Genomic DNA, 16,498 nt, shown 5'->3' with positions numbered 1-16,498 from the left:
ATGGAGGGTAACCATTTTATAGTCACGTAGTGGGGAAAAGAGACTCAGGGGGAGATACGTCAGAGGGAAACATGCTAATGGCAAGTGACAGTAAAATAGTTACCTTTTGTGAAACTTTAATTGATTAATCATACTTGAAAGCCATTTGCCAATGGTAGCAAAAGAGAAACTTTGAAGAGCGCTCCCTGATGCGCTGGGGAGCAGCGCTTTTTCCAGCTCTTGTGATGGGTTACAGCATACAGAGCCCAGTCGCAGGTTACAGAAAACCCCAGTCCTCAATTATTCACTCTGTGTGGGGTCCAAAGGGGTAGTTAAAATCTATTATTGCCCCCTTTGACACCCAGCCACCTTTTCCCTTGCAGGGAGATTCAGTTGGTAAAGTGTATAGGTATTTTGGGGTTTGAAGTGCTATATACCTGGTGAACTGTTCAAAACATAGACCTCACAAGTCATTGGCCTCAGAAAGCCACCAGTGCTTTATACACAATAAGCTCATTTACAAATTGAACTGTCAAGTACTACCTCCAGCAGTGCCATTCTGGTTGTCCCAAGCTTCGAGGATCTTCCTATATGGGTAGCTCCAATTCCAACTTTCACACATCACCCATGGTTTTTGATTGGGTTTTTTTTTTTTTTTTGATTGGCTGTTGCTTTAGCTGTTTGGGGTTTTTTCCGTTATCACAAAAACAGGTTTTTCATGGAAAAATGAAAAGACTTTCACCCCTGTGAAGTCAGTAGAAGAGGTAACTCAGTTGAGGGGAGGAGGGGTTGAGGTCTCTAAAATAAAACCTAAGTACCTCAAAGTTTTAAGTACGATAAGTGACGATGCAGTTTCATTTTGAGGAGTCTTTATAGAAACGTCTGGCTTTTAGGCATTTTGCCCATGAACTTGCAGAATCTCATTATTGAGTTTAAGCTGTCTGTCATGGTACTGGCAAAACCCTCTCCATTCTTCATGGTTTTGCTCAGGAGATGGTACAGCCTTGGCCTTTTAGCAGCATTGTGTTTTGTTGCTGCCATGCAAACACTGCTGTCTCAAAAATCCCCTTGGCGCTGTTTCTGACATATGGGAAACGAATCTCCCAGAAAGAAAAGTTAATTTGGGCTGATAAGCATCGTATCAACACTTCCAATTCTGACTTAGAGGAGAAGTCCCAGTCTGTCCAGAGTGGAGGAAAGGTTCTCTCTTGCTGTTCCTGCCTGCATCAGGGGATGAACCAAGAGGCTTGTTCAGCCTCTGTGTGCTGGTTAGTCAGTGATAAGGAATAAAGCTGACAACCTGGGAAACTGAAGAGGAGCAAACATCGTCTGAGGGATTGCACTGTTTATATATGAGGATCCAGTGTTACAACAAAATTTGTAAATGTACCTATTTTAAGAGTTTTGAAAGATGCTTCATGTTTCCAGGCGTAAAGCAACTTCTGTTGCAGGGCAGGAGAAAGGGACAAACATTCAATAACTTTCAGATGGGAAGTCACCCATCTTGTCCCAGTCAGTCCGAGCCGTGAGACTAAACCGGGGGTATGGGAGCCCTACAAAGCAATTTCTGTGCTTTCTAAGGCAAGATTACTAGCTCCTGAAGTATTCCTCCCTTGACACAAGTCTATTTCTTCCTTGATAAGTCATCTTCAAGGGATCAGAATATTATGATTTTAGTGGAACAGGACAATAAGAGTTGGCTTTAAATGTGGTTTTTGAAAGAGGATGTGGTTTAGCATACTTTAACTACAAATCAAGAAATTCCAGTTATAGTTCCCTGGAGGGCTTAGGGGAAGGAGAATACTGTCATGTTTACCAAGAAATGAACACAAAGGGAAAACAAAAAGCCGTAGCTTTCCAAGAAAGCACGTGTACTACAGTTGAACATTTGTGTAATTGTTTGCAAGTGCCATTTGCATGTGATTCTTCAAACATGAGTAAAAGAACTAGATGGAAAATGGTTCCATTTTTGTTTGGTTTTACAAACCAGTTTTGAATTTCCCAATAATATTCCAGCTTATTAAAATACACCAGCATTTTTATTCCTGAAGAATGTCTGGTGCTATTAAAAAAAAGAAAAGGGATTTCCCATTTCAGAGTATACTGAGCTTCTTTGGTGTTACAGGCCCTTCTCTTTCAATCATGCTCTTACAGAAGCTGGGAATTAATAAAGCAAGCTGGCCGCTCACATTTCTGAGGAAGATTTATTTAAAAGTCTTCCCTTTTCTACCCCTACAAGCCGTAACTTCTTTTTTTCTCTCTCCTAGAGTTTGCCATGAGTCTAACCATACAGTTACAGGAATGTCTTAAAGAAATGGAATTTTCATTCTTCCATTTTCTTTACAGATAAAATGTATTATGTATTTGATTTTTACAGATAGTGTATTCTGAAGCATAATTTGCTTGGTTTTCCTCATTTTGGTATATACTACTAATGGGGCACTAAACCGTGATTCTCTAAAAATGCCAAGTGATCAACATAGAGTACATTTACTGTTTCAGTAGTGGAGGAAAAACTGCTGCTTTCCCATACTGCTACCTTAGACTGCATTTCACAATAAAGGCATCTGCTTTGGAAGGAAAAATACTTAATGAATACATGTAAAATTTGGAGTGATGCTTTGTAGCTTCTGCAGACCTAGCCACAGATTGTGGTGTGCTATAAGAGAGGGAGCTTCCTAAGTGCTTTCCATCCCTCTTGCCTTTCCCCTCTTCTCTTGCCAGCCCTCGCAGGAGGACAGGCCCTTTGCTGTCCCACACGCTGACAGTTTTTTGCGATAGCTCATTCAGCGGAGGGTGCTGTGCTGGCGGTTACCCCTGGGAAAGGGGCTCTGTCACTTTTGGGACCCACTCCAGCTTTGCTAGCCTTAAGCACCCGTTTGGCTCCTGTCGTCAGTGGAGTTTCTGGCTGCAAGACTACTGAATGGTTAGGGTGGGGAAGGAGAGCTCTGAAAAACAGTAAAAGCATCCTGTATTTATATAAGGATCCATCACTAACTTGGTTAGAGATGTAATATCCTCTTAAATGGCTCTCTTCCATAGCTCTTAGTATGTTCCTTCAAGCCTCACATATCCTTCTTAATATTGCATATACTAGAACTGTCTGTTTGCAGAAGATGAGCTTACTTATGTGAAGAGTCTTGCGAAGCTCAGCCAGGGTTCCCAATAAATCTCCTGTGAAAAGGACAGTCCCTTTTCAGTGCCTTCAGGTGTACAAGGCACTGCTGCTCCTGGCGCCGCTGACCTTTTCTTCAGAGTGGTAATCTGCAGTTTTAATTCAACTGAAAAAATAGCTCCGCGTGTTGAAGTTTTCCATGCACAGGAAATGTCCCTGGTGGTTGCTAAGGAGAGGGAACTTTCTGCAAGTTCTTCCCAAAAAATGCAGGGCGAGTCAGATGGTGATGTGGATTTTGAAGGTTGTAGCAAGATAAGGGGGCAGGTGAAAGAGAATGACTTGATTTCAGAAATTCCACCTTTGATTACACTGTGTGAATGTAGAATATGAATATTGCATCAGGGAAGCTAAAATTATTTACATCATTTGTTAACAACAAATAAGCTAATTTGTTTAGTTGAGGACGTTTTCAGATCCCAAGATTGTTATAATGAAAGTTTTCCCTATGTGCGGAGTCTCTTTTTCTCAACCAGAACCGGGAAGATAAAGGGTTACAAAATAGAAAAAGCATATTGCATTAAACAGAATCATCAGATCACAATTGTGATTATGAAAAGTGCTGCAAAAACAATTAGTGATAAACACCGTGTCCTGGGAGGTTTGTAATCTAAATAAGAAGATAACAGCTGAAGGCAGCATTATGCCTGTTTTTGCAAATATGAACCTGAAGCACAGAGAAAAGCGATGCTGTGCCTGATGGGGCACAGAAGGTGAGAGGTAGGGCCAGGAGGGAGACCAAATTCTCCAGAGTCCCGGTCCATTGCATTCACTTGAAATAGTTGTGTATTGTGCTTTACACAATGTGCAAAGTTAATTTAAACAAATTTAATATAGTTCACGTATAACGAAAGCTGAACGTTTTAAAGTACTCCAAGGTTGAAAATTGACATAAACATGGCTTAGGTTTTTTACATATGCCCATAGTCTTATATGATAAAATTGCTATTACTTTTTTAATCGCTGGAGCTTTGAATATCCCCTTCCTGAACCAGAGTTCCTGCCTCATTTTGATCCTTTTGCAACTTTCTGAACTGTCTTAAATCCTTGTGTAACCTTTTCTGCTTCTTTGTTCAGCCATCTGAAGGATTGGGAGCTGTTTGCTTTTGTCCTCAGGGAATCTGGGACATGAAGTGTAATTTAGGTTTATAGTGAAGAAAAGTCTTTACATTAAAGGAAGTGATTTAGTGTTAGTTCTTTAACTGAACTTGTTGATTATCGAATTAACAGGATTAAAATATGTCCTAGACATATAGAAGATTTAATGGTTGTTCATTTTGTTGGCTGAAGTTTGCCTCAATCCAAAACTCCCTTTTTCTGTCTCAGTTGTATTTATCCATTATCTGAATCTGTCATGTGGTGGGAGGAAAACTGCTCTGAGGAAACCAAGACGATGCAGGGGAACTCTTCTTCATTATCTAGATTTTCCCTTCAGCCTAAGTGTTCAGCTATGCCATTTTCCTATTTTTCTGATCTGGCTGTTTGAACTGGGTATGTCATTTTGGAAGGCAGAACTTATGTTCTTTGATCTGTATTTCCATTTTTGGTAGAATGAGTTCATTCACTTGTAAATTCTGGAAAAGTTTATGTAGAAATATTTTAGTATTTCAGTAAAGAGAAGATGCACTGAAAGTCTTGAGTGTCAAAGAGCCCTGACCCCAGTCCAGAATCCCACTGTTACCTACAGTGCCCATCTTTACTCTAACTGTAGAAAATCAGAACAGGCTGCATCAGCCCTTTCCCACCATCAGTCTTATCCAGGCACCATCTCAACATTAGACGGCAATATATATCTGAAAGGTGCTGATGATGGCACTAGTTCATGGCAATAGTTCCTAGCCAATTGAGTCAGAACTGGGAAATCACTGTGCTGTGGATATAGCTACATTAAGGCATATGTGCTCTCTGGCATTAAATGCCTTACAATTAGATTTTGGTTAAAATTTCTAATGAATTAGGTGGTTGCCTTTTTTTCACCAGAAAAGGCTGTTGTGTTGAAATCAGAAGAGTCAGTTTTGACAGATCTTCTTCAGCTTAAGGAAAAAGGTAGAATTCTCAATGTGGTCAAAACACCCTACTTCAACTTTTGAATGTTTGCTCATGACGGTGGTTAAGCATTTTCAGTTTGGAGAGTTAACTTACATTTCAAAACAAAACAGAAAAACTGAAACAGTAAACATAAACAACCTCTTTTTCTGACCTGCAACTTTTTTTTTTTCAGATTCCATTTACAGCTTCTTTCCATATTTCACTTTTTTGTTCCAGTTTAATACACAAAAATTTTCAAAACATGAATTTCTTGCAGGATAAGAAAATAGCCATTTTTTCCCCACGAGCTCAACTTCTAATGTAAGATGACAATCAGCAGGAAAACTTAAGAAATAGGTCTGCAATGAAACCAAAGAGACCATTGGCTGTTTCTTTCTGCCACAGAAAGGCTGTGGGCAAGGAGGGGACTTATATGCAGTGTATTTTCAATATATATTAGGTTATATGTGCGTCACATCCTATCTGGTTTCTTCTAGGTTTTGTTCTTGAAGGTTTTCAAGAGTGGCAGAATCGCAAAACAGCTACTGAAAGAAATTAATGTGCAAAATAGCTAGCATTAAAGAAACCAGAAAGCTGGACTTCCAAGCTGGCATGACTGCAAGGCGTCATGGTGTGAGAACAGACCTCTCAAGACAGGAGAAAGGGTCGGTAGTGTAGACAGGGAAATAAGAGCTTGAGATGATGGAAGGTGCAGCGCTCAGTGCCCAAGCCGGGCTAACAGCAGAAGATGCTGGCACGCTGGCAAGGAGGAGGAGGGCAGCTACCATGGCTCAGCTTGTGGCAATGGCTATATAGGAAAGAAAAACATTCACAATGTGGGGTTTCGCTAAGTGTTAGGGTAAAAGGCAAACTCTTTAACTGAGTTATATTTAAAAAGAAAGGGGACAGTGGGAAAAACTCCTTTGAATTGGATGTGGAGAGCTAGTTAGAAATAACAAGAGGAAGCTAAGAACGGTTTGTGCCAATCATCACAGAGTAAGAAGGTTCCTGACTATGAAGTATGTTCAGCTGAGAAAGAAACTCCAAAGGGAAGTGGAAGGAGCCCCGTCATTTGAAATACTCTAACAGGAGTAGACAAAGCACTCCAAAGTGCGCTGCAGGGAGCAGTCTTTTTTTGGCAGGGAGCAAGACTTGGATGACCTCATAGCTTCTTTCTATCTCTATTAGAATCACAGAATCCAAAGTCTTTTTCAGAGCAACAGCACAGCCGGCTTTGAAGGTTTGCCCAGTTTTGGCATCGTCACATTGGTTAGTGCCACTCTGTATCCTCCAGCACCTACAGATTCCCAAAGCAATAGTTAATAGCTCTGCTGACAAACTCTCCGATTAGTGTGAAATACTAGCAAGCTGTGGAATATATTTTGATGAGTTTTCATCACCAAATGGACCAGATCTAAAAAGGAGCATAAATAAAATTTGCAGTTTTCATGTAAGATAGTTAGGCAGAAAGACATTGTTTGCTGTATTTTGATATCCCCTTTGCTGCACAGTGATTACAGTGGCCAGTTAGTTATAGCTTGCCAGTTTTCTTTCTGAAGTCAGATTTCAGTCCTACTTTTCTATAGTAAGTGTTTGATTTAACAGAGATGAAATCTGTCCAATGTATTAAATTGTAACAAGAAAAGAAGTTTAGCACATACTGGTGTTGCAGCTGCATTCCCTATTAAAACCCAGTAGCCAGACTTTGAAACACAGGCAGCTTTCTCAACTGTACAGCTCCAGTTAAAGATTTTTTTAAGTAAAAGACTAATTCTTAGGAACCAGTGAAAAAAATTCTAAAAATTATACTCTCCTATATACTATACTATGTAAATACCACAGATCCATTGCATATCATCATTGCTTATAGCTTCGTAACAGTGCAATGATTCTTAAACATCTTCTGCCTCTCCCTTCCAATGAGACATTTTGGTGGGAGAGAAACTCTGTGTCTGCCCTACATCGGGTCACTCATTTATGTTTTCCCTCTCAGCTTGGCTGCAAACCACCAGAAGGTGCAAAAGTAGCTTTCGTGCCCAAGGGCAGCATTTTTCTCCCATCCACTTGATTTTCAGGCTCTTTGCCCAGGCTGGCTCTACTGCCGTGTTCTCCTCTGCCCTTCCCAGCACGACTCAAAGGCAGCAGAAAGCAGTGGGAAGGCTCTGTGCTCACTTTGCAGAGATTGTTTTCACTCCCAACAAAGAATGGCTGGAGCACTGCAGAGAAACAGGACTTGCTCTTTCTAGACCTCTGCTGTCTGGGGGCACTTTATGATTATTTGTGAATTCGGAGAAGGTTTACTAACATTGTCCTGAGAAGGCCGTAAGGAGCCGTGGTTCTTTGCTAGCATCACCTGGGTAAATCAGAGGAGTTGTTTTTCAATGCTCTGATGCGCCCTGTGCTCTGCCTTTTTACCTTGCCTGCCAGACCAGCCTTGATAGTGATGCTGCTCACTCGAGAGGGAAAGGAAAGAAGTTTTCAATTGTGTCTGCTGTCTGTGTTTGTCAGTGGAAAAATGGAAATCTCTTGGGGAAGAGTGGGAACAATTGAATTATTTTATGCTGAGGCACAGTAAAACTCATTTTCAAAATTATTGCCTAGTGTCCATAATTTATTCACAGTACTAGTCCCAGTAGAGTTAATAAGACTGTTACTCACTTAAAATTAAGTATGCACATAAGAGTCAGTAACATCAGAATCCAATGTTTTACTTCTGTTTTTTTTGAAATCTCTTTGTGACAAAATATCTTTTATTATTTCAGAGTTGTTAGAGGTTTAATAGCATGTTCCCTAGTGAATTGTGAGCTTAAGCAGAAACTTTTTGAAAAGGAGTCCAAGTTTCTGAGCGCTAGCAGGGCCCTCGCAGAAAACCTCCAGGAAATGTCATTTCTATGTTTAGTGCGCTGCCATGATAACTCTGTAGGGATGTGAGGCGGAAAGCACAGAGTGGGAGAGGTTTGACAGAATTGGAAACTGAGAAATTGCACCTTCTGGATTGTCATGTGCTAAAAAATCAGACGAGGTTAAAGGAAAAAGGTAGAGAAGGGAACTAGAAGAATATGCTAGTGATAATAAGAACAAGGTGGGAACCACAGATGCTGAAAGCGAAGAGGAAAGAGGTGGTCAGATTTATGAATGTTGATTCATATCCAGTAGTCACTTCATTGACTATTGAATGTACAGCTTTATTATATGTGATTTCTGCTAGGCCTGGGGTTCAGCAGCACTTCACTGAGGCATGTCTTAATAACGGGAAGGGAGCAGAGGCCAGCAGTATCTCTGGGCAGCTGGACAGTTCTGACATACACTTTTCCTGCCCCAGAGGTTTTTTGCTACTGTTGCCCAAATAGAATTCTTTTTAAACCAGTCTTAAATTCAAATAAAGTACTTCCTGACCTTCGTTACACTATCATTCTTAGCAGTGCTTATGGATAAGGTTTTTTAAATTGTCTCTTTTTTAAGATTTTCTCTATTTGACAAATGTTGGTAAATAATAAATAAGATAACTCTGTCTGTTAAAGGAGATACCAAGTGGTTGAGATGATGACTAGTTCTTTTAAGAAGAGTTACCTGTCTGCAAAAGCCTATCTAAAGATTGGAGATGTCAGTTGTTTGGAAGAACTCAGTTAAAGGCATTGTCTGTTTCTACACTACTAGGGCTTTTACAGAACAAAAATGTATATAAAAAGGCAGAAATATAGGCATTATTAACAACTGTTTTTTGCAATATTTGATTTTGTTTCCCTATGCACAGAGTTATTTTTAAAGCCTTTGCTGCATACTCCTAAATACCTGTGATTTGGCTTGCCATTTGAACAGCAACGCAAGCGTGACTTACGTACACATACCCTTTATAGAGTAGCATTAATTTAGCCTGGCATGTACACCTTATAGTGAAGCTCCTGTGGCCTGGGTTTCTGCTGCCCCTGTGTCCTGGTTGAACAGATGGGTGTTGTAGCTTCACTGCTGTTGCTGTGAATCCAGCGGTGGCCCTACTGCTCTTCAGCTGGTGGGAGGCTTGACAGAGCGTGTTGCAGAAAACATGGGCGCATGTGCACACCTGTAACACCACAGAGGCTTAAGAGAGCACTACAGTGTAAAACAAGGATAGTATAACATTAAAGGTGACGCACAGAAGTGGTAATTAGCGCTTCAGGCTCTGGGTGTTTTGTGGCCGTTGAACAAATGTTGGAAGGTGGTTCCTGTTACGCACCTTGCAGGAGAGCAGGTCAAGCTGCAGCTGCCTAACCGTGCCTGCTGCAGGCAGTGCCCCTCGTAGGGCACTTTACATCCTTTTCCTCTCAATATGACTTGGAAAAGCAGTCTAAAATTGCTGGGTGTTTGGGTTGTATCTCTTACTGCGAGGAACTGTTCACACTGATGTGCAATGCCTCAGGGCTTAGCCCTGCCCCGTCCATCAAGGTTGAGAGACTTCCCAGAACGGCAGGTAAAACGCTGTTCACTACTCCTGCCTTGACCTCGACAGTCCCAGCTTTTATAGAAGACTTTTGAAGCAAAGGAACTGGCGGGGGGGGGAGGAGATATTTTTCCATCTCCTTTATTTTTAGGGGCTGAACTTGTGAAAGCTTTGTTCTCCTCCAAAGGGACCTCTAGCTGAGGTCTCTCTGTGTCTCATCCCTCCTTTCCCAAACTGAGCACTGCAGTACTCTGTCTATAAAAAGACCTCAAAACAGTCCGGAAAAGATCTATCAGGACTGCTCCTAACAGACTGCAGTTTTATGATCAGTTTAACCAGATCCAGTTCTCCACCCATCTACTTCTAGCTATGTTTTCCTCACTTCTGATGTTTCATCTTTACGTTTTACAGTGTTGATTTTTAGGCATCTTGTGTTGTTTCTTTTCTTTCTAATCACAGAGCTGAGGGGAGGAAAGAGGTAAGAACAGCTCTTTTGACGGAAGTCCAGATTTATCTTCGTTAAGTAGATTATGAAAAATGTACAGGAGTGGGAAGTTTAAGGTTTTCGTGGGCTGTTAGAAGTTTTAAGTTATCTCACTTAGGATACAGGAATGCCTAGATGTTACCAAATTTTCTTCACCGTCTACTGGCTGAGATCATCAACTATTTTAGGAGTTTAAAGTCTCTTTCATTCTAACCTGCTGAGTACTTTTCTACTGTTAAATGAGGAATTTCCTTCCAGACCATCGTACTGCTGGAGAGCTGCCATTTCTGTTCCTCTAGTGGGAAAATAAGTTATCTAAGAAAGGAAGAGAGAGGACCAGAAAGCCACGCTCAGAGAAAGGGCTTGACCTCAGCAGTAATAACATTTTTCATTAAATGATTTTTTAAATATTAAAAAGTTTATCAACCACCATCCATTGAAAATAATTAAAAGATTGCAAATGCAGATTTGAAGCTGAGACCAGGTTACGAGTTATTTCAATATGACTTTGATTTTAACTGTTAGCTACTCCTGGAATGTGGTTGCTCACTCAGCTCACATGCTTTTGTGTCTGTGCCCTGGCATTTATGATGTTCATGTGGGAAATCAGTATTTTAGATCTCTCTTGTTGCGAATAAATTTGTGCATGGAATTCCATTTCCAGAAGTCTATCAAAAACAAATAAAAGGCACCAACTACATTTGAAGAATTTAATATTTAAGAAAATGTTCACACACATCTTTTTTTCATTATTTTCCCAGCCATAAGTCTTGACTCAGATTAAATATTGGGCCCAATTATGTTCTACAGGATATAAGCTTCATCTGTTCCAAAAATAACTTTAATTTCTGTGACCATTAACCATTCCTTTTAGAAATAAACATTAATGAAAAGCAAATAAACGCAACTGTGTATTATGCATATTATTTTTACATGTATTTTACAGAGTTCGTTTAGTCGAAAGAGGATCTCCACATAGTTTGCCCCTCATGGAGTCAGGAAAAGTAAGTACTGAAAGAGGATTTAAACATGCCTTTTATGGTAAATATTTTCAGTAAATTTCCATTTCTGCTCATTTTTATGTGAATGTAGTGTTGAGGAAAGCTTTATCAGCTATGCAGACTGAAGACCTCTCTTTACTGTTGAGGTTACAGCATGATGGCAGTAACTGATGCATTACTGCTCTCTCAGAAGCTGTACCTCCCTCTTTTATGCAAAAAGCATTTCCTTCTTTTATGCAAAAAGAAGGTATTTCATCCTCCACATCTCACTCTTGAAACATCCAACAGTGTGCCGCTCGTGAAGGCAGTTTCATCGCTGTAGACCCACCTCCACTGAGAACGGGTCTGGGATTGCCAATGCTGTACTCACAGGCTGCTGCTACCTTCAGAGGGACCGTCCCTGGTGGGTGGCATCGCTGTGGGACAGGGCGAGGACACAGGACCGGTGCACAGAGATAGGGGTGCGGCTCTCAGCTCTGGCCCTGGCTGCGGTGTCTGGCCATGCACTGGTGACCAAGGTCTACTGCTGAGCGTGCTCTGCCTTTGGGCGAAAGGGGAGGTGCCCTCGCTGCTGCACTGAGCCACCGAGGCACCCCTGCTCACTGACTGCCCTTGATGCTGCGGATGCTCATCTAAAGCTTTCTAACCATAGCTTTGCAAACGCTCATGGTCAGAGGATGCTCCCTTTGCTATTGTAGGGTTTAACATCTGCCCACCTCTCTACTGGTTGAATGTTCCTTACGTGAAGTCATTGCATGGTGCCTCTGGCTTGCTTTTTGTTTCAGGACAAAGTTTCATGTGGCTAGCATTTTTTTTTTTCTTCTATTCTAGAATATACTCTCACAGTGACTTGGGTCATTTGTTAGGATTTTTGTCTTGTAGGTGAACATTTGATTTCTGAGGAGGTTTTTAATGATGGAACAGCTTTCACAAAGAGAAGAGGGTTTGTAGCATTTCCCAGATATCTCAGAATTTATACATCTATGGACTATTTTAAATTGCTATGTTTTAAGTCAACTTTAACTTTTTAAGGTTTTCTTCTAGTTTCTAATGAAGCTTTTTGGGGACAGAGAGTCAGCATATGATTGCATAAGCCGGTATCTGCTTTCTTACTGCCTCATGTTTTCTTTCAATAGATCCTCCCAGGAGTACGTATCATTATTGCTAATCCAGAAACAAAGGGACCCTTAGGAGATTCTCATCTTGGTGAGGTGAGTCATGAAAACTTAACCTTTGTATGCTCTGAACTAAATTGCAGAGATGAAGCTATCATCGTGTATGCCAATGGTTTCCTATAATATGTCTTATCAAATGCCCAGTTAAGAAAATTGTGAATTCTGCAGAGCTTTATAGTATATAAAGTGTGTAGCATGATATTTGTATCATTATTAAAATTGTTAGTAACGTACTTGATAACTACTAATAATAGCTCAAGTTAGTTAAAAAATTTTTTAAATCTGCTTTTTCTAACTGTTTTCTACATGGTGCTTCACTAATTCTGATGGAAACTTACATGAAAAAATAAGTTTATTGATTAGTCTAATTTCAGCTAGATGGTTTTCTAGTGCTATTGTCTTTGTAATCATTGTGCTTCAACGCACTGAAGTACTCTCATTAGCTGAGTTGAGCAAGGCTATATGTTTTTCCAATTTATTTTGTGTTTCTAGAGAGAGGAAAAAAATGTTATTTTCAATGAGCAATTAAAGAGCTAATTAACAAAATGAAGAATTTGCTTAGTCATAATTAAAACTACAATCTAATTTGTGAGATTCATCTGGAAGATTTCATTACTATGAAATCGTAAAAATTTCCATGATGCCTTGAGTTAGATGATATGAATCCTTCTCCATAGGTGAAGGTCCCTGGCCTCACCCTTTAAAATAATCTGTCTGTCCGGTGTTCATGGAGGATGCCCTGCTGGAGGAAACACACTGAACCAGGAGGGGGGACTATGGAAAAAGCAGTGGTCTGTAGGCTCTTCTGAAAATCGCCATAACCAAGCTAGCTCAGAGCTAGCTGAGCCGTTCCAGGAGGCTGTGAGGTCTTTGGCTGACCTGGGGCCAGAGGGCTGCAAGGCAGGTGGCCCTGCAGCCGCCAGTCTAGCGTCCCTCTCCCCCCGGCACGGCTCAGATCCGCACTCCGACTTCAGCAAGGTTCGATTTGGGTCTCTGCGCCTAAAACTGGGTCAGTTCCGGGTTCAGAAACAGTGTGTCGTGGTTTAGCCCCAGCCAGCAACCAAGCACCACGCAGCCGCTCGCTCACTCCCCCTACCCCAATGGGATGGGGGAGAGAATCGGAGGAGTAAGAGTGGGAAAAAAACACTCCTGGGTTGAGATAAGAACAGTTTAATAATTGAAAAAAGGTAAAATGACAATAATATAATAATGATAATAACAATAATAATATACAAAGCAAGTGATGCCCAATGCAATTGCTCACCACCCGCTGACCGATACCCAGCCAGTTCCCGAGCAGCGATCGCTGCTCCCCGGCCAACCCCCCCAGTTTCTATACTGAGCATGACGCCATATGGTATGGAATAGCCCTTTGGCCAGTTTGGATCAACTGTTCTGGCTGTGCCCCCTCCCAGTTTCTTGTTCCCCTGGCAGAGCATGGGAAGCTGAAAAGTCCTTGACTAGCATAAGCCATACTGAGCAACAACCAAAACATCGGTGTTTTATCAACATTCTTCTCCTACTAAATCCAAACCACAGCACTGTGCCTGCTACTAGGAAGAAAATTAACTCTATCCCAGCCAAAACCAGGACACAGTGTTAAAAGGCATTGTAGTATTATCTAGCTATGACTAAAAATATTTGCATCAAGAATTTTCAATAATGCTTCATTCTGGAAAACTACTTTAATTAATACCAGTATAATTGCTTTTAACTTAGATATGGGTTCACAGCACTCACAATGCCAGTGGGTATTTTACCATCTATGGAGATGAATCTTTGCAATCAGATCATTTTAACTCAAGACTCAGCTTTGGAGACACACAGACTATTTGGGCTCGAACTGGCTATCTGGGGTTCCTGAGAAGAACAGAACTCACAGATGCAAATGGAGGTAAGAGGTTTCTCGTCATCTAGGTGTGTGCACATAATCTGGATTATTTTGAGGCTGATACCGTGTCTCTTGGCCTGCGCTATCCGACACATTCAATCTGTGAAACCTGTAGAACTGCAAAAAAGCCTTAGTTAAGACAATCAGAAAATAAAACAGCGGGCAAGATTAACCTGCTGAAGCAGTTGCTTTTCCTTTGCTGTACCTCAGGTGCTATAAATCCCCTCCACCAGTGACTTTTTGGCACTGTTAATGTGCCAAGTGCTTCAGCTTGAAATATATGAAATGCGGCTTAAAATGCCATCATTTGCTCTCGCAGTTATATCCGCAAGAATGCATTCGTGCAGATAGAAAAAGCCTTGTTGTGAGTCTGCGCTCTGTCCCTCCTGTGATGACCAATTTCTTTGATAATTTCTCTGTTATAAACTTATTTACAGAAGCTGTCCATTTCTCAAATTTCCCTGTCTTTAAACCTGCGGGGATGGTTACTGAAATGTAATACAAGCAGTAGCCTGCAGGAGAAGCTATGGGGTGTTCGGGTTTCTGTCGGGAAGGTACAGACAGGATTTCATTACTTGTTTTTATGACATTCCTTATGTCGTGTACACAAGTAAGCAAACCAGCACTGCCAAGCACACAAAGTCTCTGCTTGGGAAAACGTTTCTTTCCTGTGATTTTTGCAGAGCGCAGTGCCACGAGCAGCAGCTGGCTGTGGGGGCAGTCGAGGCTGTTGGCAAATACGGTTTCTAGCAACGCTGCAAGCACCTCCAGGAGGGACCCCAGGGCCCCAGTGTCAGTGCAATCAGAATAGCCACTCTTCAGCCAATGAGTGAATTCATCAAATGTGAAAGCGTTTTAGTAATCACTGTGGATTGCGACTGCTGCCCGTGTCCTTATGTTGGCATCTTCCTGAAGAGATTTACTTTTGGTTGCGCAGGCTTCTTTCGTTTCATAATGATAGCCCAGCCTTGAGAAAATTCAGGATTCTCTGAGGGTATTGCAACTTAAGCATCCACATGACTTAAATCTTCTCCTGGCAAAGAGTTGCTAAGTCTCCATTCTCCTCCCACTTTTAGCTCTCCGTGCAGAAAGGTCTCTGGCCTTTTTTGCTGGTAGAGGCTATATTGCCATTACATTACCACCGTGCAACTATCTAAATAATGTAAAAAGAGCCAGTTATCTGCTTTTAAGTCTGTTACGAATATTATTTCTTTATGGATGACATGCAGTTGTTTATTATCAGCCTAATCTCTTTTTAAAAGTGTCATTTCAGCCTCATTTATTTCTTTAGTCACTAAAAATGTGTGCTATAAGAGCATTATGCTGCAGAGCTTGCCAGTTGTCTGAATGACCAATTTGCTATCTGGCACGTAGCACGTATTTCTAGTTTATTAATAAATGCCTTTGTTATACACCTTAAGCGTCAGTACCGACCGTCTCAAAGCTACTGGAAGAACATCATCCACACTGTTTGGGCCAAATCCATCCTTCCTCCTTCAAAAGAGAGAGAGAGAAACAAGGAGCCTATTGTCTATTTAGGGTGCCTTAAAAAAGAATGAGTCTGTTCTGCATCAACCTGAGAGAAAAACAGGAATTTACGCCACTGTCTTTGGATAAAGACTTCTACCTTTCTCTTCTTCAAACGGGAATAGTGTTTCTGCCTTCCTTCTGCTTTTTGCTCTGCATTGCACTTCAGTAATGGAAAATTCTCATTAGTTCGGAAATCACTTCGGGGTTTCAGAAATTTGAGGATAACTTATAAATGTTATACTTATTTTACTTATTTATTAATGTGAACATTTTTGTAATTTAATGTACTGGAGAATAGAATCATTAATTTTTTTTTTCCTTACAACCAGAACGCCATGATGCACTTTATGTTGTGGGTGCATTAGATGAAGCCATGGAGTTACGAGGGATGAGATACCATCCGATCGATATTGAAACCTCTGTAATTAGAGCACACAAGAGCATCACAGAATGGTAAGGATTATATAACACCAGGGCCCTTATATAAAGCTGAAATATCTATAATGTCTGGGTTTTTTCCTTGGATATTGCAATTGATCCAGGAAATGGCCTGTCAGGATGGTCACAGGATTTATAACGCAGCCGTAAATATGTCCTTAGGATGAAACTTCCCACAAACAGATTTAATCAGGAAGGACTGTTTTCTGCTAAGGTTATTCAATATGTTTCTTTTTTTTGTGTGGTTTTAAGTACAAGTGAAGGATTAAACTTTTAATTTGAGAGAGCCAAGCAGCTCTTCGGTAGGTCAGTAGCTGATTCTTGAAGTTTGAGATTTATATTCTAACCAGGAAAAGCAAACTGGTATGAGTTCAAGCTTTAGG

General features: G+C 40.9%; 1 protein-coding gene across 2 annotated transcripts in view; it reads left to right on the top strand.

Annotated features, from left to right (window-relative positions):
- DIP2C (disco interacting protein 2 homolog C) overlaps positions 1-16,498 on the top strand; it is a 328,337-nt gene that overhangs the window by 307,125 nt on the left and 4,714 nt on the right. For both annotated transcript variants that reach the window (XM_075728269.1, XM_075728268.1), the window contains 4 exons: positions 11,027-11,084; positions 12,218-12,292; positions 13,976-14,150; positions 16,007-16,130. In XM_075728269.1, the coding sequence (XP_075584384.1) occupies positions 11,027-11,084; positions 12,218-12,292; positions 13,976-14,150; positions 16,007-16,130 (432 nt within the window). The remainder of the gene's footprint in view (positions 1-11,026; positions 11,085-12,217; positions 12,293-13,975; positions 14,151-16,006; positions 16,131-16,498) is intronic.

This window comes from Pelecanus crispus, chromosome 2 (genome assembly GCF_030463565.1).
Source record: "Pelecanus crispus isolate bPelCri1 chromosome 2, bPelCri1.pri, whole genome shotgun sequence".
Lineage (NCBI taxonomy): Eukaryota > Metazoa > Chordata > Aves > Pelecaniformes > Pelecanidae > Pelecanus > Pelecanus crispus.
Note: the sequence above shows the minus strand (reverse complement) of the source record. Positions and strands in the feature narration are given on the sequence as shown.